This window comes from Haliotis asinina, chromosome 10 (assembly GCF_037392515.1).
Source record: "Haliotis asinina isolate JCU_RB_2024 chromosome 10, JCU_Hal_asi_v2, whole genome shotgun sequence".
In the NCBI taxonomy this organism is placed as follows: domain Eukaryota; kingdom Metazoa; phylum Mollusca; class Gastropoda; order Lepetellida; family Haliotidae; genus Haliotis; species Haliotis asinina.
Window position 1 is genome coordinate 25,723,344 of NC_090289.1, and position 27,240 is coordinate 25,750,583.

Here is a 27,240-nt window from a genome sequence, read left to right on the forward strand (position 1 = left end):
CATGTTACAATTGAGGTGTGGTGTGACTTCTTGAGTATATGCTTAAACTCTGACCAACAGAGAAAACATTTCACATGTACTGAGTGACACAACACAAAGAGACATACAGACATTTGGAAACCCGCCAAACTGCATAAAACCTATTTTATGTACAAATAATTTAAAATATTTCTAATAATTTCCATTACAATTATTTCTATGTACAATTCTTATATACAATTACATACTTCACCGAATACAATATCACACAACAGATACTTCATCACTGTTGATAACAAGTCAGTGTTTTCAAACACCAGATTCTGCAGTAATCAATTTGTCAAAATCTTTATTTAATAATACTGTCCCTTAAATTTTGAGTGTCAAAAATAGTGAAAGTGAAAAGTAATTTCAAGTCACAAAAAGTTCTCATCCCTCTATATTCTACACAAGCTATTGAAAAACACTGTCATTAAAACAATTGGATAAAACATACAGATTAAAGGTTTTTCTAAAACATATTCAAATATCTAAATACATCTTAGGATATGATCCATCACAGAAAAATCACCATTTACATTATGGAGAAGTGATAATATCTGACTTAACCAATTCAACATATTTAATCAACCACCTTCCTCCTAAGAACATCCACAAAAGAAGCGAAGATAAAATTTGAGATTTCCCCATTGTTTATCTGTAACTTCTAAAGTTGGAATTACAGTGTACCTGGATTTGGTGCCACATAAAATCAAATGACATGTGGATTTAACTAATCACTGCATCATCTGGTGCATGAAATGACTAAAGTCTTTGGTTTTCATTGCGCACATACAAACCCAATTTCTCAACCTCTGAGTATAATCATTCACTACAAAACCAAAATTCAGAATTCAACAGAGGAGAAGACTGGGTAGGTGTGGACCTATCCACTGAGACTAAATACCTGATAACAAAATTTAAAATAACTTAATAGCACCAAACAATGACATTCTCAAAATCATAGCACTTTCAAATAGACTCGAAACTGAAATCTTAGGAAAACCAAAATCATTTTGATTTTATGGTTACAAATTACCAGTGCAGACACTGCAACAATCAACAGGATTAGTTCCCAGCTTGTGATGAAAGTTTCACACAATACGAAAAAGAAAATGTCCTGAAAACACATAATAGATCGTAACACAGAATTGACTGATGACATTTTTGTGACCTTATTTTTCATAACCTTTTCAGTGAGAAGAATCACAAGTCTAAACCATGGAATAACACAAACATTTCATTTCAAAGATAATCATAATATAATTATCCCTGATATATCACCAAAACGCCAATGTGGTTTCCCTGAAGGTGTTTTTTTATAAAAATTCCTGTTCCCATTTAATATGCCAAACATCAAGAAAATCACTGAACCAAACAAAAATGTCAAAGGCATCAAAATCAGCACAAAATCTAATTTAAATGAATTCAGTAATTATTTTCAATATAAATGCCGTATCAGTATTTTGGCACATGGAAGTTGTGACGAGTAATGTGCATGTACATATAGTTGGTGCACAACAAACATTTCCTTCATGTCGAAGAAATCCTAAATAATTTGTCATGGAACATTAGATCAATCTCATTCCACTTCCTGAAATTGATACGTGTGTGTTCAAATCTAGAACAAAGTTTTTAACCCATATTTCCAAAATCATTGACTGAGACATGACTGAGGTAACCTGGAAGATAATTAAATGACGTAAAGATCAGAGATCATGTAATTATGCTAATCAACTTCTGACTGAATCACACATGAAAGACGAGGGGCAACACACAAGTCTATGTTGATTATTTCATTCTGGAATATTTTGGGTCCACTTCCTCATTATATAAATGTCTGTGGTCTAGAGACAGCTACAAGTTTTTACAGAATTCCACTTCTCCTAAAAGAAGTTATCGCTCCTAGGACCCCTGCTGATGCACCCTGGGTAAGCAGTTTCCGGGTTAGATTTTTGTCACTGTTGGGAGATGCTGCTCCTGTAGATGCTGTTGCTCCTTCAACTGTTGTCGTTGTGGTGATGCTGCCACTGCTGGTCGGTGAGGAGACAGTTGCTGTGTCTGATGATGAAGAATCTGAATCCTCACTCTTGGCGCCACCAAGGAAGCCATAGATGGAGAACCCGGTGTGTTTTAGTTTGTCCAAGAACCCACCATCGGTAGGAGTTGACGCCATACTTGATGATGTTGTGGTTCCATCATTCTGTGTTGATGGTGCAGAAGTTGTTGATACTTCCAGAGGTGGTTTTGCAGGAGAGTATGGTGTCTCGGTAACAATAGACTGAACACGGGAAGGGAAGGAATGGTTGTGGGGCATGCCTGGCTTCCGCTCAACTGGCTTGGCCAGATCCCGCTCTTGCAAGATGGCTGCCAGTCCCAGGGACATGCTGTAGGTAGAAGTGTTGCTCCCTTTCATTGAAGCCATCCTTCCTTTTGGTGTAGATATCACTGGTGTAGTTGATGATGCAATGCTGGCTTGGCTGTTGATACTGTCAGCACTGAAAACAGGTAATACTATACTTCAAATTTCATGGTAAAAAAACACTGCAGTCAAGAATACTGTTCAGCAATTCTGATGTTTGAATAAAATGGAGGAGCTAATTTGACAACAGAGCTTCAAAAACCCCAAACTGACGTACTGATCAGACAAAAGCAATGAATTTGGTTACGACTGCTCAGTATACCAGCTATATCACAGCATATCAACTGTGCAGGTCTGACACAATGGTGAATACCTAAGACAAGGTACTGCAATGAAAAAACCTGACAACTGACTCGTATCAGCATGTATGAGTGCCCTTGCCTCAGTTTTCAGAGAGCTTTCAACTTGCTACAGACAGGTTGTGTGAGCATGCTGTGTGCAGCTATGCATGGAATTAATTCCATCATCATGCACTGCATGTGCACTAGCATCCATCTGCTCTACTATTCACAAACCAAATGGGTTTGATCATTGTCGTTCACTGTCTACTCCTTGTAAAGACTTTCTCTGTGTTGGTCCAACTTATGCTTGTTTGCCAGCAGAAACACACTCAGGAAGGCATTCATGACTTTCCAAAGTGCCCAGGGGAAACAATTCAGCATAATGAATGACTGGGCCTTAACTGAGCCAGCCAAGACCTGACTTGACAAAGAAGTTTCTCTGATGCCCAGGGCATCAACCAGCTTGTTTGACATGTAATTCTCCGGCTCACCTTGCTGATGGGGCCAGCATAAAGTAATCGTTGGGATTCTTCACCATGGAATCGGTCAGTGTGAAGATTGTGGAGCTCTCCTCAAAGCGCCGGCTTGGACATTCAGAGACATCATCTGAAATAACACACACTATTCCTCAGCAATGCAGACATAAAAGCACTTTGCAACGTTCTCCAAAAGATAATGGCTGTCACCAGTCTTTTACTTCAATAAAAAATTATGATATTTGTAGCAATAAGACAACTCTTTGCCCATAAGGCTACGATGATTGAAAATCAAGACTAGAATAAGACAGTTACAATGGCTTTGTTGAACAGGACCTTGTCTGCTGTCACTGAAGTTCATTTCTTATTCAGTAAATATCACAAACATATTGCAGCCATTATTAAACAAATTACTAACTACATGATTGGATAAGAACAATTTTTTTCCACATTTTTCACAGCACAAACTGGCCTAAATTGTTGCATCTTGACAATTAGACAATACTTAGAAGCTACATATAACTGACAGATCAAGCCATTGTTTTCTGACCTTGAACTGATATGTGTGAGCATAACAATATCAGACATCTCCAACATACCATCTTCCTCAAAGTCGCTGAGGGTGTACACTTCTTCCTGCAGGTCTAGGTTCCTCTCCCCTTTGATCTGCACTCCGGGGCGCTCCTCAAAGATGCCCCCAAGGTTGGGTGTAGCCAGCTGTTGCCACTGCCGCAGTGTAGCAGACCCTGCAATGTACATTGGTTGAAGTAAGCGAGTGTTGCTTGGTCTTGTCTGGGAATCTACATAAGTATTTCAGTTTTTGAAGATGTTGACACACAGAAATGTGGCATCCCTTCAAAATGTTGGACATATTAACACAGATAATGTGCATGTTTATTTACAACGGGTCCTGATGATTAAAATTTGATTCTTTCTTTCGATGAAGAATATTGCACAAGGCCAGGTTGCTCAGTTCTTTGCAACATTTTTGAAAAAGGAAATAGTATATTTTTATAGGTTGAAGGATATATTACCTGAAACATAATTCGCATTTACCTTTAAAAACAATTTTCTGGAGATTTCTCAAGTACTAACCTGAAACCATGAGTCAAGAAATGTGGCCTGAAGTTGGACCAGTGAAAATGTTACTCACCTTCTAGGGGCTTGACAATCTGTAGTTTGTCAGGGATCTTGAAGTAGGAGGTGGAGGTGCTACCTGGGAAGGAGAGGAAGGAGAGACCACTGCCAGGGGACGGCACACTCTCAGGGGTGCGGGGTGTTGCACTGGAAGACAATGAACACACTTGTTTCATATGGAAAGTTCACGGTGATCACTATCCAAACACGTACATACACTCTCACCATGTGTTTTAACCTGATTGCTGTTGTATGACACTATGTCAGTTACATAACATAAATACTTCACATTTCTGTTGTCTGAAGAAATAGCAGAGAAGAAATATGACAACTGTTCATATTTTCAATACAGATTTTATATTTTGGTTAAACCCATAAAGTGATACATAAACTCTCTGGGTTCTGAGGTGTCATTGAGTCATATGTGCCCCATCAACATGGATTTGTTCCCCTCCTCCATCCACCCCTTCACATCTCATGTCCCTCCCATCCCCTTCCACATGGCATATCTAACCCCCTCCCTCACGTTTCCCTCCCACTTCCTCCCTCACATGTTCCTCCCTTGTATGTCCCTGCCCGCGCCTCACCTCGACTGGCTGTGTTTCCTCCTCTCCTCATCTTCCCGGTAGTCCTTCTCATTCAGCTCATTGGCTCGTCTCATGGCCAGCCGCTTCAGGGACGTCTCCAGGTCATTAGAGCCGGGGATGCCAGGTCGACCCAGGTCAGGGTTGGACCTGATGGAAGGCAAATACCTCAACTATGAATACTCCTCAAGTCACATATCATACAAACTTGAGAAATCTCAAATTATGAAAGACAACAACTCATGTCCTGAAGAATTTGACACAATCATGCACTCAGAAAGTCAAGTTATATGACAGCAAGTGAGCAACTGCTGCTAGACCAGAACATCCAGTGATTGATATTATAACCAGCCTCTCATGTTATCAGGGTCAGATGACACACAATTAAAAACAAGTTGTCAAGCGTGACAACGCAAGCATTTTAGTTGGCATGAAGAGAAGTATAGAATACAGGTACTTAAAAATTCATTCTAACAATGTTCCACTGACCCATGAAGGCTGTCCAGATCGGCACTGTAGCCATCAGCAGACTCAGTCTCAGACAGGTAGAAGGAGGCTCGCTTTGAGTTGTGTCCTGATGCAGAGTCACTCTCGGCTCCACTGGGACTCAGGGAGTTGGACCCCGGGGACGCGCTGTTGGGGCTTTTCTTGCTGGCCTTCTTTGCTGCTTTGGCCGTCTCAAATATCTTCCAGTTGTGGGCCCTGACAGAATGGGCTATGTGTTATTCGGTATGTCTGACTATGACTATGTACAACTGTAAACTTCTATCATGAGTCATCTAAGATGAAGACCAAACAGATATTGGAGCATGATGCAGAAATTACCAAACTACACATTTCAAAATACATTATCAGAAAGCTTTCTTGCCATATTGACTATATATTTATTCAAATTACCATTGATTTAGCTACCTTGGACAAGAACAGATGCAAATGAGAAAGTTTGGCAGATAAAGAGAGGTTTTGTCAATGGATTATGCAACATACTTCCTCTCTGATGGGGAGAATCCTTTGGGGTAGTCCAGGTCGCTCCTGAGAGACAACTCCAGCTCAGAAGCCAGGGAGTCAGAGGGGACGTTGAGGAGGGAGCTGGACAGGTACTGGCGACTGACACCAGGGCGCTGCTTCCCTCTCAGGGTCTTCAGTTCCTCCTGGGCGTCAGCCAATACCTCCAGTAGCTCATCGTACTTGTCTTGGCGGTAGCCGAGCTGCAAGGAAAGGAGGGAATAGTTGAAGGTGGTAGCCTGTTGCCACGGTTACATAGCAAACTTAACATTAGTTTAGTTTATGCACATTAAGTGTGTGAAGATTGTTTTATGGCACCGTCTGCAATATTATAGCTATGAAAACAAGATAATGATATATTCAAGTATTGGAGAATGACCTGTATGAAATAAATGACGATGGTTACCTCTTTGGTAAGCTTGCGCTGTGACTCCTGGGAAGCCTGCAGGTGCTTGGACAGCTCCATGTTCTCAATGGTCAACTGCAGACATAAATCATACAACTTAAAACACAGGACACACAGTTGACTTAGACACAGTAGAACATATTGCCAAACCACTTACACAAAGTCTGAGGTTATCTCCCCTTGTCTGTATGTTAGCGAGTCTGTAGTCAGAAAGAATGACTGAATATGATCTTATGCTACTTTTAGTAACATTTCAGCAATATCATGGCACTGACATAAGAAACAATCATCACACTGAACCTATGAGGGGAATCAAACCTGTGCCTTCATGTGATGAACAAATACTTTAACCACTAGGCTACCCCATGGCCCATATAATGTTAAAGGTAAGAGAGAGGCAGTCTCCATAATATAATTTACCATCTGTGGCACTGAAGTCATGGTTCCTGCTAGTCCTTGCACTGCATCATCTTTATGAGGTAAGAAGGCATGAAATTGTCACATTTACTTCACATTACTTACTTCTCAAATACTATGTGAATCGAAACTATGTAAACTATAACACTGATCTCAGTGTCCTTGAAGTCTTTGATAATCTGAACTGATGCCCAAACATTTTCTATGCCAACATGACTGTCCAATAAGAGTAATATATGTACTTGGCATATCCATCATAAATGCAACAATGTTTGATGTACTTACACATCGGACTCTCTTCTGCAGGTCTACAACCTGTGCCAACAGTGCTGTGATCTCCTCCTTCTGTCGAGCGGACTCCTCTGACTTTCGTGCACACTCCTCGGCAAAGGTCTCCACTTGCATGTTGACCTCCGCTGTCATGAGACGGATCAACATGAATTAAATAGGTCAGGGAAAGGAAAGTTTTCTTGTACAATGAGTCAAAATTATTCTTTTTCCCCAGAACATTCTGTAAAAAATAATCTCCCCACGCCTCTACTACCTGCTACTCTCCCATACTTGGCACACCGAGTCTTTGCCTACTTATAGTCCCCATATGAGTGAGTGATGGGTTCAATGCCATCACATCATGTTGTAGGAGAGCCCAGACTTTTACTGCAGTGGGAAATCTAACACCATGGGATGGTGGAGATAAATCTGTAAAGGTAAGACAGGTGAACTCTGTTGGTACTGACCCAGCTGGGAGAGACAGTCCTCCACCAGCTTTTTCTCCTTCTCCTCATAGTTGGCGGTCTCTGATTTCAGCTGGCTACTCTGTAACACGAGATGGTATGTTAAAGGTTTTGTCACTGCTTCATTCCCAATACATGGACAGACAATCCAGTGATCAATAGCATGAGCATGGCAATTTGGATATGATGACTTGTGACAACGCACATTAAGAGATTTAACAAGAGAGAGTATGCACATGAACTGATACTTGTTACAGTATGCTACGGTAAGAAATGACAAATAATTACAGAATTACAATAATATCCTAGTGATTTAATAAACAGACATCTTACAGTACTCTTAAAGTTCATAACTTTTGATTTTATAATCAGATGAAAATCTCAGTGGAAAACCAAGATCTCACCTCAACTTTGAGGAGTATATTTTCTTCCTCTAAGCTGGACACCTTTTTCTGCAGTGAGTCAATGTTAACCAGCTTGAGGTTGAAGCCTTTGCCTTCACTGAAAATACATTTATAAATTATAATCATCTGACTCAGCCAAATTCATAAAAAGTGATTTCAAATGATTCTTCATTTCAGTATCATTGTAAGGTAATATCTGTCCTCAGCGTTGCATCTGACCACATTCTCAATCGCATTGCATATTATGTATCACAGTGCTTGAAAAGTAAGTTATATCTTAAATTAAATCAGTACTGTATATCATCTGGCCCCGCAATGGTACAAAATCATGTATATTTTTCTTAATGGCATTGTACAGTCTGTGCTTATGTGTCTTTACAATGTGTATTTTTCAAACCAATTTATGTGTTTTGCAGCTAATGATACAAAACAAATTTCTTTATGAGATAAGGGAGGCAACATGAGGTATTAGGTACCATTCTGTCTGGGAAGCGAAAGGTAGGCAACATGATGTATTGTGTACTATTTTGCGTACTATTCTGTCTGGGACCAGAGGTAGGCAACATGAGGTATTGGGTACTATTTTGCGTACTATTCTGTCTGGGACCAGAGGTAGGCAACATGATGTATTGGGTACTATTTTGCGTACTATTCTGTCTGGGACCAGAGGTAGGCAACATGAGGTATCGGGTACTATTCTGTCTGGGAACAAAGGGAAGTAATCTTGGGATGATGGAAACATCCCCTCAATGGTAGAAAGCATGAACGTACCCAGGTGAGCTTGCATCTGACTCTGCTTCATTGTCATAGTCTTGACAGTAAAACTTGAGGAGTTCATCTTTCATAGACACATCATGGCGGAGTTGGCTGACCTGAAAGGAAGATGAAACATCTTAATTTATAACTGTTATGATGACTGATGGACAACCCAATTGAGCAAGTAGGGTTTTATGCCACTTTTAGTAATATTCAGGAATATCAGGTCAGGGGACCCCAGATATGGGCTTCACACACTGTACTAATATGGGAAATCTAACCCACACCTTCAGTGTGATGAGCCTATGCCCTAATTTAACCACTAGGCTACCCCATTGCCCTACACCCTCCACGCATGGGCATGGTGTTGAGAAACAAATGTCTGAATCTGTGAATTAATGCTGATCAGCAAATCCTGACACAGCAAAGGGACACAACTCCACAATAAGGAAGTTGAGAGTGATGACATGGCCAACAATGCACATAAGACAGAGGCCTGTGTAGACAAGGCTGGGTCACCATGGCAAGTCCAGCATGTGAGACAGAGCATAAATTACCTTATCATTGGTTGCAGACAGTTGTTCTTCTAGAAGATCACTTCGCTCAGTCAAGTCTTTATTCTTTTCAAGAAGGGTCTGTCCAATTCTGGCTGCAAGTTCTAAGTCACGCTCTTTCTGTTAAAAACACACAAAATAATTACATGTCATATCCATGTATATCCTGTACAGCAAAAGAAACGCAACTGTCTTTTGTCAAGTTTTTAAATAGAAGACATAAACATAGACACTGAGTTTTTTAAATTTCATTGTTTTCTAAACTTGCGTTTCCTTTGCTGTTTTGCTGGAAATGAACCATGACAAGATTATTTGTGAATATCAAAAACTCACATCAATTTCTGGATATATTTCCCACATCAGTTTTCAAGACCACACACTTTTTTATCAAAATTTAATCAACAGGGGCATATGTTGCATGATGAGAAGGAGATTTTTGTTTGGTTTTTTGTTGTTTTACGCTGCACTTAGCAATATGCCAGCCATATGGTAGTGGCCTGTAAATAATTGAGTTTGGATCAGACAATCCAGTGATCAACATCAGAGCATCATTCTTTGAAATTGGGATTGCAATGACGTGTAAACCAAGTCAATGAGCCAGACCACCCAAAGTGGTTGGTTGCCTCCTACGACAAGCATATGGATTGCTGAAAGAGGACTAGGATCCAGACTTCATTGAGGAATATTCAAAATGTTAATCACTTAGCAGGCAGAACACCTTTAAAGATAACACATGTATTGGATATAAAGTCAAACTGTATCATCCAGCTAGTTTTGCACATGCAACAGTTTTCAAGCAGCCAAACATTCAGCCCATGAGTACAGCTTGTATATTGTTCTTTCGGTGTAATATATGACCAAAAATATAAGTTTGACTGGATGTTTCTAACCCCCACTAAATCCACATACCAGCAGTGAAGAAATGCATGATTGATGTAAAGGAGGGTAAAGGTTATCAGAAAACTTAAAGGTGTACTACGCCCAAGGTAATTGGCCGTGCATACAAGTTTGTCTCCTTAGTTAAATATTGTGATTTATTGTACTATTATATTTTATTTATGTAAAAAATCCCCTGCTCTTCATTGCTAAATGGGTTTCTTCTTGTATTGTCTTGGCTAAAATTCTCCAACTTCTGATATGCTTTCATCACTTTGGTACAAAACCCAAACGTAAATATCATTTTCCAATAATCACAAACTTAGTCAGTATGGGTTTGACGAAAAGTATTTCAAAAGCAAATCAGAACTAATGCTGACAAATACTCTATGAGATAGTGTAAGACAAATTATCTGGCCCTTCAAACATGATGAATTCCACCCTATATACATCAGCTCTTGGAAGTAGAAAAACTCTCATGGAATGTTCTTCCTGTTTGTGGTGTTATCAGAATGAAAAGCCTCTATATTTGAAGACTTTAATACCTTAATCTATCAGTCTTTCATTTTTTTCAGTTTGTTGCCAAACATGATAAGACGGGGATATATTAGAGTTCAAATCAAGAGTGAAGTGATTTTTTAAACTGCATTGTATCTGGGACACTTACTGTTTAATAACTTGACAACATGAAGTTGTACTAAGACTATGGAAAAAGAAAATTGTTGTCAGAGGATGAGTGTTTAAGTTTAATGACACTTAAGCAGCATTTCAATAACTTGTTGACTTCATGTTGGATGAGACTGGACTGATTGATTGGTGCTGATTGAACTGATTTAGAACTCTCTGTTCAGGCATGCTAGATGTTTGTATCCTTAGATGAGTGACTGAATTCAGTTTCACGCTGCATCCAGCAATATTCCAGCAATATGGTGGCAGTCAGAAAATAATCATTTCTTCTGGAAATAATCATTTCTGGACCAAACAATCGAATGATCAACATCATGAGCATCAATTCACACAATTGGAATATGATGACATGTTTCATCCAAATCAGCGAGTGTGACCATCCTGTCCTTCTGTATGCCTCTTACGACAAGAATGGGTTACTGAAGATCAGTTCTAATACTGGTCTTCATGTGTCGATGACCTGCTAGCTATGTCCTTATTACAGACACACCTTCTACATAGAACTGACTGAAAAGATACTGCAAGATGCCTTTTCAAATAAAATACGTCTTTGCGGACAAAAATGGAATCTACAGATTACAAAGAGAAACTATTACCCCTATAGATCAGAAAAAGAATATATCATAATGAAAAAAATACCATAATAAATCATTAGAATATTTAATTTATTTCTAGCGGCCTTGAAACATATGCTTATCATCTGTGAAATGAGTGGGCTTTTACAAATGTTTTCTATTTTCAGACTGTGTTCAAAGGTCATTAAAAAAACAGTACTGATAAGAGTATATAGGGCATGGATCATGAAGTGCTCTGAGAGGTACTGATATGAATTACTTCATAATTGTAGTTTCTGTTTGAAGGACTGACAAATAACTGTAAATGACAGCTGTCCCAGATAACAGAGATAAGAAGTAGTGCCTGTCAGATACACATGTTCTATTTGTGGTGGCTAGTCATGTATGGGGGAGACATGGTTTGGGCCAGTCTGGTGCTCATTTCAGTTGCCGTATTTTTTAAGTGAGCCTATTGTTAGTGCCTATTACAGTTGAAAACTGCAGCGCCTATTGTGGATGCAGAATGCTGGTAAATGTTGTCTTTTTGAGTTCCTTGGTGGTGCCAATTAGGTGGCTATCATGTATGCCTATTTCAAATACGTGCAGAGTGAGGGGGCGATTAATTGTGAAGAAATTGATGTAGACAGGACTTCTAATAGTCAACAATGTTACATAAGCATGAAATGATAGTCTATATAATAATGATGTCCAGTGTAGATAAACCAGGGGATGATAGCAGGAGCACAGATGACTTCCTTCTTAACACTACCTTAAAATAATGTTTTAATCACCCAGTTCACGTATGTCCAATCTAATTTCAAGCATGAGCCACAATTAATCATATCAATGAAGGTACAGGTTAAATATTGGCCTTCAGTAACCCATGCTTGTTGTAAGAAGCAACTAACAAGATTGGGTGGTCACGCTCACTGACATGCTTGACACATGTCATTGGTTCCCAATTGCACATATCGATGCTCATGCTGTTGATCACTTGGCTGTATGGTCCAGACTTGATTATTAAGAGACTGCTGCCATATAGCTAAAATATTGCTGAGTGCGGCATAGAGCTAAACTCACTCACTCACCATTACTCATTTGGCTCTTCAATCACATCATGGTGAGAAACAACAAATAAAAGCCATAAATGAGCAAAGTTCATTCAGTATGGCCATTCCAACTTCAGTTTATCATGGCATATCCTTATCAACTGTCGATCATTCTCCTGGCCTGTATACTCGGCACCTGAGTGGGTCATGTGGTAACTGTGATAACGTGGAAGGCAGTAAAGTTATTCAACCCATGTAACTTATGCAAATCATTTCTCTGGTGCGTGCAGTTCTAGCACAGCCATTGGAAACAACATACACTTGTTGGTCACAAGTCAGATTTCTTCACAATATATTTCAGATTAATTGTTACTTAAATTGGATCATTCAGTTGTAAAATTGTTAGCGAAAATTAATGATTTTGTTATGAGCTAGCATATCTTCTTAATGTTTCATTGATCAATATTCCAAATAAAACATGAAACTCAAGTTATCATGTTTAGGCAAATGGTACCAGTGACTCAAGTTATCATGTTTAGGCAAATGGTACAAGTGACTCAAGTTATCATGTTTAGGCAAATGGTACCGGTGACTGAAGGCTCTACTAAAGCTCCCATTCATCTTCAGGTGTTCTTATAACAAGAGTGAGTGAGTTAGTGAGAATGGGAATACAAACTGGGCTTTCACCTTTCACGCAATAGGCCAACTCAGGGTATACATAACATAGATTGGAGTGCAGATTAAATATGGTATTAGTTCATCTTAAGAAACAGGTGTAGTTCACAACAGTGATCCAATTCTACAAAAATACTACATTGAACAAATTGATGTAGATCTCTCTGCTCAGGCATTATGCAAACAGTGATCAGGAAAAACATTCCCACGTCCTCCTTTATCATGCATTGAAATGGGGAACAATTTCACGCTCGTAGGTAATGTGGGAACATTTTAGCCTCTGTGTGAAAATTACATGCTAAATGTTTGGATCCTTAGATGAGCAACTGAATTCAGTTTTACAATGCACCCAGCAATATTCGAGCAATATGGCAGTGGTCTGTAAATAATCACGTCGGGACCAGACAATTCAGTGATCAACAACATGAGCATCGATCTGTGCAATTGGGAACCGATGACATGTGATGACCAAGTCAGCGAGCCTGACCACCTGATCCTATTAGTGCCTCTTACGACAAGCACAGTCGCTTCTAATCGCAAGCATGGGTTTGTTAGTTAAAGCTCAAAACAATTACATTTGTACCAGGGTAAATGCCAAATTTTGGATGTGTTTGGAGTGAGTGTGTGAGTGAGTGAGTGAGTGAAAGAGTGAGATAGTATGGTTTAACACTGTTTCTAGCAATATTCCAGGAAAATAATGGCAGGGACCCCATAAATGACCTTTACACAATGTGTCCATGTTGGAAATCGAAGCCTTGTCTGCAGCATGACGAGTGAATGCCTTCACCATGAGGCTACCCTTCAGCCCCAGTTCTATGCACCCAATGAAGACCTGGTTGAGAAGGAAGTTGCTTCAGCCAGACATTGAAGCATGTGACCCATTATGCCATTCATTAGGTTGCCAGGGCCCCGTTTCACAAAACTCTCGTAAGCCTAAGGTCTCGTAAGTTTTGTCGTAGCCATTGTGCCTCCTATACTGAAACATAGGAGCTACGGATGCTACGAGAAAAGTTACGAGATCTTAGGCTTACGAGAGTTTTGTGAAAGGGGCCCCTGGTCTGTATTTCATTACCTCCATACTTCAACATAGCTGGAATATTGCTGAGTGTGATAAAATCATATACAAAAATGTACACGTAAATGAGCATAAGGCTCTTGTTCAGAGAAATGGATTTAACTAAAGAGTTACAAAAGACAAATGTTACCTCTTCAAGCATACGAGTAAGAGCCCCAATGTCATTGTATGTGCGGGTCATCTGTGTTACCCGGTCCGCACATAGGACTGAAATATACAAAAATTCACATGTCAGGAAGCTACATCATTCTTCAGGCTGATCTGAAAAGATGGAATCAAAGGTCTTAAAACTTGTTTTTGGTATCACCCAAGCATAATCAAAAACAGGTGTCATCATCATCATCATCATCATCATCATCTTATCATTTTTTAAAAGGACTGCACACCTCAAATGTTTCCCATTTAGAGATGTCACCATACATCCACCTCATGTATCAATTCAGTGCATTGTAACCTTTGAATGATTCATGATTTTATACACCTATCAATATTTCACTGTTTTAACACAAATATCTAAGATTCACATTTCCCAGCTGACAGCTGGTTGGTTGTTTAAATCACACGGATAAATTCAGACACATTCTGTTCATTAGCTCAAAAATATTTTTTTCATACCGTGTTTTTTTCAAGATTGGTAATTATGTATCACAAGTTTAAATTTTGGCCTGTTAATGTCAATTCTCAAAATGGAAATAAAATCAATAAAAAAAATGTGAATTAAATGTACAATGTTAATACAAAATCAAAACTTTAATCAATACATGGGTAATGATACTTAATACAATAATAATGTATCACACTGACATATGTAAATCTGTGATATATCGATATGTTTCATTCACTGGTGGTTTGTGGCCTTCAAGTTCCACTCCTCCCATTCACAGTAAAAGAATTCAGACAGTAGTACCATGCTCATCATTGATATCTCCTGGGTATATGTTCCGATAAATCGCACTATCCCCTGTAGTCAATCAGCTAAGTTGCTGTTACAACTGAGCTTGCTGGTGTCAAGAGAGATACAGGTTGCACTTATGAAAGTTTGTTTGCAGTGTGACTCAGACGTTGGGGGAAATCATATAGACAAATTGGCAAATCAGAAACTTTAAAAGATACACATGCAAGAACTCTTTCTACTTCTTTCAGAGTTCCTCCGAATGAATTGTGTTGCCAAGTTTAATCGGTTGGATAATTTAAAAAGCGAAAATGGATTTTAATACACTCACCTTCCCCTCACATATACATGATTGGATAAAAAAGCAGTCTAAGGAGGTAATACAATTTTCGAGCTGTAGATGCATCCACGGTATGGTGGAGATTTATTAGAACGCATACCCTGGAGATATTAAGACTGTTCCATTCTATGTTTTGACTCTGTCCGACATACAACGCTGGACAAAGAATTATCAATAATTGAGTACAGACATAGTACACCACTTGAAAACAATGCACCACATACAACAGATAAAGCTTTGGATCCACTAAAAAGATAACACACATACTTTGTCTCAAGATCTTACCACTGAAGAAACAAACATATTACTTATTTACACTGCTTTTGGCAACATTCCAGCAACATCACAATGGGATCACCAGAAATGGGCTTCAAACACTGTGGGGAAGTGAACTCGGGTCTTTGTCATGAAGAGCAATTGCTCCAATAGGCTACCCAAAATTCCTTGGCTCGGAGCATACAGAACTGAGATCATTAAAACTGGGCAAGGCAGTCAACAGCAACTTTTGAACTGCTCTGAAACATGTATAGGCAAGATAACATATTTCTACAGGGTAAGTAAAGGCAAATCCTCCAGTTTTTTTTCCAGATACAATGTATAATTCACTTAAACAACATCCTATTCATGATGTAGTCAGGCAGGATATGTACATATCTCCTTATTCAATGAAAGGCCGACATACATGTTGACTTACAGACTGACTTGCTATGAACATCTGTTACAAAACAGATTTTAAGTCACATTTGTAAAAGACATTTCCACAAAATTGATTAATTTTAATCCGTATGGATCGTGACAATCCAACAACATGACAGTAAGAGCCAAGAAATGGGCCACACATTCATTGTTCTCATGAGGGCTAAGACCATTGGACTTTGTCCTTCTTTAAGCTTAAAAGAATACCTGGCAACTCCTCAGGTTTTTTTAATCAAGTGTTTGTACAGCAAGGTATGAATTTCTGTTAATTTATTCTCATAATCTGGTGGACAACACAATTACGTAGGATCCACCCTATGTGTCAGCTTTTTACTTATCTAATCGTGTTGAAGTTTGATTGAATACCAAATCACGTGATACAACTATGACATGGTGATGAAGCACATTGTTATCAGTTACTGAGTATCAACTCATCCTTATGTCAGCTTAAACAATGATAAGTGATGACATATCAGCTAATATCATTATTTGATGATAACTTGTTCAGACAGTCTGGTTCAATTTAGAGTGAGTGAGTGAGTGACTTTGGCATTATGCCACTCTTAGCAATATTCCAGCAATATCACACTGTACCCATGTGAGGAATCGAACCAGGGTCTTCAGTGTGCTGAGCGAACACTTTAACTATTAGGCCACCCCATCATCTTGGTTCAATTTAGAACTTAAATAACATGGTTTTGAAATGTGTCCTACACTTCTTCAAATTTCTCTACTTTAATTCAAAGTTTAGATATAAAATTGACCATTTCAATTACATAATGTGCTCCAGTTTGGCAATATCATTAGATCCAAAAACATGCATCCTGATTTTTAACCCATATCTTCTATCACTGTGACATCACGATCATCACTGATAAGTTTCCAAATCAGTAACATTAATATCATATTCATGCATAGACTTTGGCCTAATTAATGTTTTTTATTCATTAGCATAAATTCAAATTTACCACTTTGAGCGTTTTATTCCTATTCCTGTGCAAGTGCAATTTCTAATGGAACAACATTTTTCTTTTAGTATTTGTCAAATTAATATCTGACATAAGTGTGACTATACTTTCAAGATCAATCATTACTTTCAAAATCAATCAGTAATTGATTCATGATCAATAAGAACGGGAAAGTCTCAGAACTACAGTAGTCATTCAAACTTGGAAAAATCGGATCTAATGTTCTCTAAATTATCACATAATAAAATGTGGAAAGATCCAAGTGTAGGATTAACTTTTATGAAGCAACTTAGATAAAGTCAATATTAGCCAATCAGAATCATCTTTCTTGTGTTATATGGCACGTTTAAAACTGATGACATCCATTTCAAATGTTTTGTGAAATATTTTAAGCAAGTTGCAAACTGAATAAAAGAAGCAGCTTTGAGAGGCAATATGTTTTTGTTTAACACTATGTTTTACATACCTTAAACGCTTCTGAGAATATCCTGCCTTTACCTTTTTGAGGTTACAGATGCCAGAAAATACACTCAGACTTTCACTTTCATAATTTCCTAGTTGCATTTCTATTGTTAAATTCTGATGAAATTATGAAATGTGGTGCAATACCAATAGGCAAAGGATGCCAATGTTCCGTCCACATCCGTCAGCATTGAAAAGACCAAGAATCAACACGACCACGGTGCTTAACACATCGTTATTTTGCAGTAGGATACACATACGAAAAATATATCTTTGCAATAAACGTTTACGGCAGTATTGATCTTTAAATTGCAAATGTAAATCAATTCAATCACTTTATTCGTCATGGCAAATAAATATGCATACAAAAAGACAAGAACAAGAATAATTTAACAAACTCACAAGCGATCCCATTTAGTTGACAGCACTAATTCATTTTCAGTCAGTATAAAAAGTTGTATAGTTCATACAAACGGAATCGGAATGTACATACGCGTACATGTGGGGAATTTATCTCTTAAAAAAAATCCGAAATTACAGTCTGTTTGGCGTTCGGGCATGGCATCACAGCAGAATTGCTCAAAAAAGTTTCTTATTGTATTAAGCATTTTTAATCCATGTATATGCCAAATTCAGTTGCAATTTCTGCTTTGGATTTTCCACCCGACTCCACAGCTATGACAGCCTCGTACTTTGTCTCTATTGTCTTCACAGATAATTTTCGCTTTTTAGGTGTAACATGCGATCCAGTTATCCCCCCGGGCTGATCGGATCCTTCGCTGAATTGCTCTACCATGTTACTAACCGTACTGGTTAAAAAAATTGATCCTACACCTTAAATACTAAACCAAAAACAAAACATCAATTTAGATAATCCAACTCCGTTTTCCTCACTTCTCATTTTGTATTTTCAAGGAAATCACATGACCACTAACATAGACTGTCACATGACAACAACATGCGCCATTGTTTGTTTAGAGATATCCTGTCGGTCCGTGATCAACGTGTCACTGGTAACAACTTAATTATGGTTAATTGTTTGAGTAAAGTTCAGTTGGTAAGTGTGCTGACAATGTGTGTATAGATGCGTAGTTAAACATGTCACTTGATTGTTGAGTCCGCTAATCGTTACTTTTGATCTTTAGGTAGCACGTTTATGAGGATGACTTCCGATTGCACGACTGAAGTTTTCAGTTGCAACAACCAGCTTTGACAGTTCGAGACAAAAGGGTAAATTTGTACTTGTTAGAGCCTTTGGGGACCCTAAAATGAGCTCGACACAACCGGGAATTCGACACATCTAGTTCGACATATCAGGGTAAAAATAATGATAAATATAAGGAAATCGGCAGGGACCGAGATGTCAGTTCGACACATCCGAGAATTCGTCTCAACCGAGTTCGAGACAATGGGGTTCGACTGTATATGGTTGCTATGACTGGACTGAGTTTGGTTACACACCACTTTCAGCAATATTCCAGAAAAATCACACCAAGGGACACCAGAAATGGGCTTCACACATTATACCCCTGTAGGGAATTGAACCTGGGTCTTTGGCATGACAAGCCAATGCTTTAACTTCTAAGGCCTAGCTCACTACCTCTATGACTCGAATAAGTGTCAGCACATAAATAGTGCAAAACAGTATCTATTTACATCCCTTTCTTTGAAAATAGGTATGCTTCTTAAGAATTATAGAAACTCTGAACAAAAGTCATTTCCTAATTATATCCAAATTTCACAAGAATTATTAATCTGTATTAAGTAAGGATGTGATTGAGCAGTTTCTCCTATAACACATTTGACGGTATTAAAACAACAGATAGCAACTGAATTCAGTGAACTGACCAAAATTTGTGCCCGCTGACGAAGGTTCTGTAATAATTAACATCTGATCATGCAAAAGTACCTCAAAACACAGTTGAGGTCTTCGATGTAATTATAATAACGATACCATATCTGCGTTATCAAAACTAAATTACCTACTGCAGTTCTTGATTAACACTAGACTGACACAAATTGGAAGACCATGCTATTATCATGGATAACAAAATCAAAGCTAGTGTACCAAAATAAAATAAAAAGTAGCTGACATTCGCTTATACATTATTCAAAAAGAAGTCCACCTCACTTTTAACATTCACACAAATAAAAATGCTTCAAATCATCATCACTGAAAAACAGCAAAACAAAACTGATCTCCTTACACCAAAGTAAAAGATGAGCAGAAACTTACTGCTTCCCAGAAATAATGCAGATGACAAGTTTTCAGAATGGAAGTTCTTGAGACTGTTATGTTCTATTGGTGTCCCGGGAGATGTTTTGGCCATGCGACGATTCAGATTGTCTTCAGATGAACTGGACATCTGTCTATTCCGAAACAGTTTTTCATCAAAGGAAGCTCTGCGTCTTCTTCGAACTCTTCGTTTTTCAACTCCACCATTTTCTGTCTCTGTTTCTGATGATGATGGACTCCTGCAGCGTGGTGTCACATCATCGGACAATGATGCATCATCACTTTGCTCCATGTCAGTGTCAGAGGTTTCCTCGTATATTACATTCCAGTTGACCAGTGGATCATAGCGGATGTCAGACCTCCAGGGATGACTGCTGCTGCTGCTGCTGCTGTTGTTGTTCATATTATCAATGGTCTCCATTTCAGAAATGACTACTGTCCACAATGTTGAAATATTTCACTTTAGATACAGGCCCTCAAGTCCAAATGAGACAAAGTTGTCTCGAAAAGCTGAAAACTTCAAATTCTACATGATTGCAGTTTTCCTCCACTGAACAAAAAAATCCCGGATGATAAAAAGTACAAGAGAAAGTTTTTTTGATCCTTAAAAGATCTCCTATTAGTCAAAGTTTAACTGGACACGGATGGGCTTAATTCCTTCAGAGGTTTCTACATGTGCCTGTCACTAGTCAAGACCTTATCTGAAGCTTCAGAGCCTTTGCGATCTATTTACATGATCACTGAGACTGTCACATGGGCTGTAGCTCCACCTCCTGACAGTCAAGGACACTGATATCTGATGGTGTTTACAATTTTTGTCAGTGATTATTTCAAAGGAACACAAGGCCATATTGATATGGTACAGTTGAACCAATTCACAGTGACTCGTGATGTGTTACAAAAACAAGTTTTAAGAGTTTGGTAAACCCACTTAGTCAGATTTAACTCAACAAGAGTGAACATGTTCAGAAAACCAAAAGCTCCTTTGTCTAGATCTTTAGAAGGTAAGAATTTAATCAATCAATAACATAATACACTTTTTGTCTGATTAATAATCCACCATTTAATTCAAGCACCTCAGAAAAAACATGGTTCATTTCTAAGTACAACTTCTTTGAAAATGAATTTTGAAGTACTTGGAATAACTACAAAAATAAAATAAATGTAAAGGATAGTCTTTCTCCATGAGGCACGAACTATAATCACTCAACAAGGTCATGGATGTGTCAATGTAGGCCAGCGTGACTTTGTGCACGGCCACTGTCCAACTGTCTCAGAGGACTACAGGTGTACTTTTCTTTCTGCCATAACTGTATCAGGTGACTACACGCTTCTCCCATTTACATGTTTCCTGTTGGTGTAAATGTTTATTAAACAGGTGTTCGAGGGGGCCTACGTGCAGAGGTTGTGATTGGCTGACAGGTAATGGGACAGTTCCGTTCAGCATACCTGCAATGTGCTCCAGGTGTTTACAACTTACAAGGGAGACGCTCAGAAAAGAATAACTCGATAATCATAAATCATATCCTCCAAAGACAAGAAAAAAAAAATTGATTATTTGGAATACTAACATGAAGATATTTTTGGTTTAGGTAACATTATTCTTAGGTATAAAAGTCAAGTGGGATATACTTTACTAGGACATTTGACAGTATCATATGGTGCTCTCTATTCAATGAGAGACAGAAAGACCAAAAACACATTTGTGAACGACTTTTCTCACTTAAAACATAACAGGGCTTACGCTGCCATTTTGAACTGTTTCACACATTTAGAATGAACTGTGCCTATGGCTGAAGTAGCTAGCCCACAAAATAGTTCACTAGCCCAAAATCCAGCCCAAAATGTGAATGTAGACACAGGTTTCACTATTAAGCTGCTGACATGGTGAACATTTTTATCAGGCCATAATCTTGACTGATTTAAAGGTGCATTATAATTTAAAAAGTCAGAGAAAGTGATATATTTACAAAATGACCCCATGAAAGTCACTTATAAGTCAGTCGGGCCAGTGACTGTTGACACTTCCTGGCCCAACTGAATTTTTACTAGCCATAGGCTAGTGGGCCAGTGGCTTTTTTTGCAAACTGATTATAGTTTAAATAAAACAAACTGTAGGTGAAAATCTGAGATTCAAACCAAAGGCAAGCATCATCAGGCTACATATTCCATTCTTCATTGTCCAGTCAACAAACTGACATGTCTCTTTCATTGTTCAGTTATTAAGGTAGCGCAATTTTCCTGAATAGAAATTTAGGAGCTATTTGGAGTAAAATACAGAATCTATCAGAACATGAGTTAATTACAATTTTATTTTGTCTTTCCACTATTATCACTATCAAAATACTCCAAATTTCAAATACAAATAATTCACTTCTAACTCACTTTTAACTCACTTTTCAGATTAGTTTGAGAAATTCATTTTGAAATGACACATTCCCCAAAAGTATTAATTCCTCCATGCAGAATGAATAAAACAGCCAATTAATTCTACTTTTAAAAAATATGAACGTATTATTTAAGTATCAGTGATATGCAATTATTCCAAGTCAGTCTCTTACCTTAAAGTTTGATAGTAAAAGTGAATATGAAGGAGTCCATGCAGAATGATCAGAAATTAATTGCAGAATATACTATACTGAGGAAAATCAGCACAACTAAAACGTAAAGAAATGTGATTGTTCTATCAGATGTGTTTTGGAACAAATAGGAAGAAAAATTGGCAAATGAACGTCAAACTGCCAATTATATTAAACATCAATGTAACACACACGTGTCAAGTTTCGACAAATTGTGCAATGGCTAAATGTTGACAAAGGCTTATTGTATCACAAATATACCTGTAAACAGTACATATCTACAATACTACTGATAACCCGAAGACCCAGTCATGAATAGACACGTGAACTTTGCAGTGAATGACAATGAACACACATGCTAAACACATACATCATGTAGACATTCTCACAAACATGTCAACAGTCTGATAACAAATATTTGAGCAGGTATCAAATCCATAATGTATATCTGGCAATTAGGTCACACATTGTAAAACAACAGAAAGTTACCTTTGAGTATATTTTGAAACTTTACTTCGGACAGCCAGGTAAACTCATCACTAGGTGTTGATAATATGAAATAAGCAAGTCTGTAACAGATCAGCTGATGTGGGTTGTTGCTGATGTCTGTCACATACACCTGATACAGGACTGTCCACACCTGTTGTCTACCTGATTGTTGTGATGTAGTCACTCCAACCTTGACAGACAGGTTTTCAAAACATAATTCTGTGCTTCAGTATATGAATTCAAGTTTATTTTAAGTCATCAGATAGAATTTTGAAACATTTTTGTTAACTGTCAATTTATTAGTTTTTTAATACTCCTATATTAAACTCATTACAAGTTACTTACTATTAAATAATTTATTTTCGCTATATATTTTACAACTGTTTATATAAAATGCCATTCTGTCAACATACTTATTTAGAAATCACAGGTATTGTATGCTTGTACTTTTTCATAAACACTTAATATTTTATAACAGTTATTGGATTTCTTGACATAATAAAAATTTCTTTATTCCATGTGGTTTGTACAGTGATTCTCAGAGGGTCTAGTATTTAAGATTGAGCCCTGTTTACTTTCAACAGCTGATTAAATATGCTGAGTGTTTTGACATCTTAAATCCTACATGTAGAAGATAAGTTAACTATTTTGTCACTTCAGTCAGTTTAAGTCAAGTAATTGGTATTAGTGTCAGTACATAGGACAGTAGATTTGTAGTAAAGTTTCAAGTCGATATGTTATCGCTCCCTGGCTTCCATTCTCCATTCACCGCAAAGATAAGACACATTCACATTCTTTCACACATTCGCTTAATTTTTAGAAGGTAAACATGCATTTAGTTGAAAGGTATTTGCAAGTAAAAAAAATGTTAGTGTGTATTTGAGGTATGTGAAATATGGGACATATCGCTGATCGGTTCTCATTCGCCAATGAAATACTACACACCATTGCTGGAGTGTTTCCAGTTATTTCTTCAAAAACAGCTTTTACATACACCTTTAATTCTTATGAGGGGAATATACCATCAGGTGAAATGTGTTTGCAAGTAACAGTGATAGTTTCATAATCTAAACAAAATGTTAGGGTTTATGTGATGTGTGTGAAATATATGACATATCGTCAATCTAATCTGATCCGCCACTGATGCTTGTGATGCTTGAGGGTTATAGTTCCATAACTTCTTTCTTTCTTGTTGATCTTATTATTTGACAAATCTGAAAAGGTGTTTACAATGCTTTATGACAGTTTTACCCTTTCTGTTTTTTTGACGGGTGTGTGACAGATTCAGTTAACATTTTGTTAATGTCCATGCCATTCCCCACATGCAATAAGATATCTGAATTAATTATTAATGTAAACAAAAATGTCTCAAAGTAGATTTTTTTAAAGGACAGCTGATGTTACCACATGTGTTCTTGCGATATGCTTGTGTTCTTTAAAAAGGGAAAGGGAAGGCTGCAGTGTATCATTTATTCTTTCATTCATTCACATATGTACTTCTTTCTGTTATTCTTTTTCTTATTTATTTACATATAATTCTTGCTCTTTATTCTTACTATAATTCATTCATTCACTGTAAAGTTCTGACTGATATAATAAACTGGTTAAAGTTCTGGTAAACACAGCCGGAGTTGTGCTGGGAACGAGAAAAGTCACTGTGTGCACTGGAGCATGATGAGGCACACATTAATTAGTACAAATGGTAAAGAAAGCAAGCAGTGACCTATCCCTGTTGTAGATTGCCCCTGAGATTATCAAACAGAAACCACATCCATAGTGGTGCCTCAGATTTGGGTCATGCAAGGAGTCAGTTCCATAGCCCTGTTCTTCCTCCATTTCAGGATATGAGCATGCAGAGCCCACAGGGTTTACATTAATAAAAAGTCATTGTTTAATTCTGAATAATTTTGATTAAATGGCACTGGTGACATACCATGTTTCTTCTACTGATTCATGGGATGAAAGCAAATTGAAAATCCAAGCAAACAATCTTAATGTTGGTTCACAGCAATATTTCTTTGAAATAATTATGTCTGCAAAAATATTTCAGCCATATGATAAATGGAAGTAACAGATGGTCATAAAAGTTGTCCATCTATATATTATCCTTTCCTAGTGCCCCAACTTCTAAATGCTTCTCCAACAAGTCATGTGATGTATGTGAAGAAACCTTTATCAAAATTAGTCTTTGAAATGCAGGATGTAAAACCTACAACTTTTGCTCCAATATTTTCAATACAATCTGGAATGATTCATTGTCTTCATCCTTCAACAATCACTTTTGACAAACCAAATTAAGCACATTCACTGGTAAGTGTTAGAGAAACAGATTGGGTTTAATGCCTCTCTGAAAAGTACTTCTGTTAAATCACACCATGTCATCATAATATGGGCCTAGAGCCTACAGGTGATGTTTACCACTGCAATGAAAACCTGTAATATGTGCATTAGGCTGACAAATCATGAGACAGAATGATTCAAACCCATGACATAGCTTTCTGGCACATCTAAGCGAGGCATGTACTGCTTAAAGCGAATGGAAGCACCTTAGATAACCAAGCCAGAAATATGGTCCCACCCACAAGTAATGACGACAGCTGAGGTTACTACACAATTAACGAATGAGGGTTCATTTCAGAACATCATTTGTGTAAAAATTGGGTGCATACTACAGTTAAACAGCTTCAGCTTATTCCAGTTAATGTTTGACACTGGGGGACTATGTTTTATAGTTTTATCAAATCAGTAATAGAACCATCTTCTAAAAATCTTGCAATATTAAAAAAACTCCTAATAAAATGGAAATTCTGTTTTGTCTGTGACACATAAAATCTTTGAGTGGTCATTTAATTTGCTCACCATAGCTAAAAACCTAACATGCCACATAATTGTTCATGAGATAACTACAGGTATTTGTTTCTGTAGTACTTAAACATAAGAAATATGATGAAACAAAGAAAAATGATGCCAAACATAGTATAAATTACAAAAACAGCATCCAAAACAAAATATTACCAAGAAATTTTGAAGAAAGTGATACCTCTGAAGACTGCCTGGTCATAAATTAAATCGGCAACTAATACAAAACCAGATACATATTTCACGTTTTCTGTCTGACTTCTGAATACAGTTTGTATTTTTTAATGCCTTGTAAAAACAAAAAAAAATTCTTTTGCTTGATTAAGTTTGCAGATAAAACACTGAAAAAAACCCAAATATTATCTAAACATAAACATGATTTGGGTGTAACTAGTGTTTTGATGTTGTAATTGATACACAGGACTTACTCATTTACCATTTAACATCCCAATCTGCAGTTTTCCTATTTGATGACAGCATCCTGTTCAAAATCCAGATATTGATGTCATGAACTACAATCAACATATTCAAAGGTGAATGACAATCATTCAGCTGAGTCATCATGTCTCAGACAACTGCCTCCATAATGATACTCCATAAACACAGCACCATCTGAGGTCCTATTCAAATTCATGCTAAATGGATGTGCCACACTTCAGAAACAGCATAAAAGTTACACTGTAACGACTGCCAACATATTCAACATTATGAGAACTGTTGTGAAATGAAAGTCAAGTGACAACCTTGCTGCCTGCACTAGGTGTGTATTATCAGAAGAACAGGATCTTTTCACATGTTATATAATCACTTAGTGTCAGCACTGTAATACTGCAATGATTTGTGAGGTTGGTTTCATTATTTTGAGTTCTTCAGTCCCTTCCCGAACAGAGCATGAACCTCTCTTGGGTATGAATAATTATTACACTATTAGTTGTAAACTGTCACTGCTATCTCTCTAGATGTATGCAGTGATTTCAGACTCATAATATTGTTGTTTACAATGCTGTGAAACGACATGTAGGTCACACTGACCTGAGGCAAGAATGCGCACATGCAACTTCACACGTTCCAGATTTCTAATGACAAGAAAAAGTAAAACTACCTTAAACAAATATACAACACCCTTTATCAGCATTTAAATGTCAAATTCAACCAAGTTAGATTAATTTATGCCGGTATAATTTTATTCAACTCAGAAAGAATACAAACTAATGATATTAACCTGACATATGACCACGATTTAACTGTTAAAACACACTTATAACTGGTCTGATGGCATTACTAAACCAAATACAAGTATATTCAAACCATCTTTCACTAAATGTTTCAAAAACAGTCTGTTGCAATGTCAGTGTTATATTTTAATGACTTAGAACCATTATAATATATATAAATGACTAAAGACTCAGTGAAAACTTTTTCAGTATTGGGACATTTGTTTTTAAGAGTAAACAAGATTTTAAAATACCATCAGATGACTATCATCAGTTTCTACTGTGGATGGAAGTATGGAAACAAGTCTGGTGATCATGTCAGGCTTTTTCTTCATTATAATCTAACCGATTAGGGTGTGAGCAAAAGATGAAAACGGATGCAAAACTGAAACCTG

At 37.5% G+C, this 27,240-nt stretch overlaps 1 protein-coding gene across 5 annotated transcripts in view; it reads right to left on the reverse strand.

Annotated features, from left to right (window-relative positions):
* Positions 1 to 214: 214 nt before the first annotated feature.
* Positions 215 to 27,240, reverse strand: part of LOC137297643 (trafficking kinesin-binding protein 1-like) — a 95,069-nt gene continuing 68,043 nt past the window's right edge. For 4 of the 5 annotated variants that reach the window (XM_067829541.1, XM_067829536.1, XM_067829538.1 and 1 more), the window contains 14 exons: positions 14,241 to 14,317; positions 9,198 to 9,314; positions 8,656 to 8,756; positions 7,885 to 7,981; positions 7,484 to 7,562; positions 7,032 to 7,162; positions 6,330 to 6,404; positions 5,906 to 6,126; positions 5,408 to 5,620; positions 4,922 to 5,068; positions 4,351 to 4,481; positions 3,797 to 3,943; positions 3,213 to 3,327; positions 215 to 2,516 (listed from right to left, as the gene is read on the reverse strand). In XM_067829541.1, the coding sequence (XP_067685642.1) occupies positions 1,886 to 2,516; positions 3,213 to 3,327; positions 3,797 to 3,943; positions 4,351 to 4,481; positions 4,922 to 5,068; positions 5,408 to 5,620; positions 5,906 to 6,126; positions 6,330 to 6,404; positions 7,032 to 7,162; positions 7,484 to 7,562; positions 7,885 to 7,981; positions 8,656 to 8,756; positions 9,198 to 9,314; positions 14,241 to 14,291 (2,256 nt within the window). In that variant the 5' untranslated portion in view covers positions 14,292 to 14,317 and the 3' untranslated portion in view covers positions 215 to 1,885. Of the gene's footprint in view, positions 2,517 to 3,212; positions 3,328 to 3,796; positions 3,944 to 4,350; positions 4,482 to 4,921; positions 5,069 to 5,407; positions 5,621 to 5,905; positions 6,127 to 6,329; positions 6,405 to 7,031; positions 7,163 to 7,483; positions 7,563 to 7,884; positions 7,982 to 8,655; positions 8,757 to 9,197; positions 9,315 to 14,240; positions 14,318 to 19,704; positions 20,403 to 27,240 lie in introns of those variants that run through there. The other variant, XM_067829537.1, reaches the window with a different exon arrangement.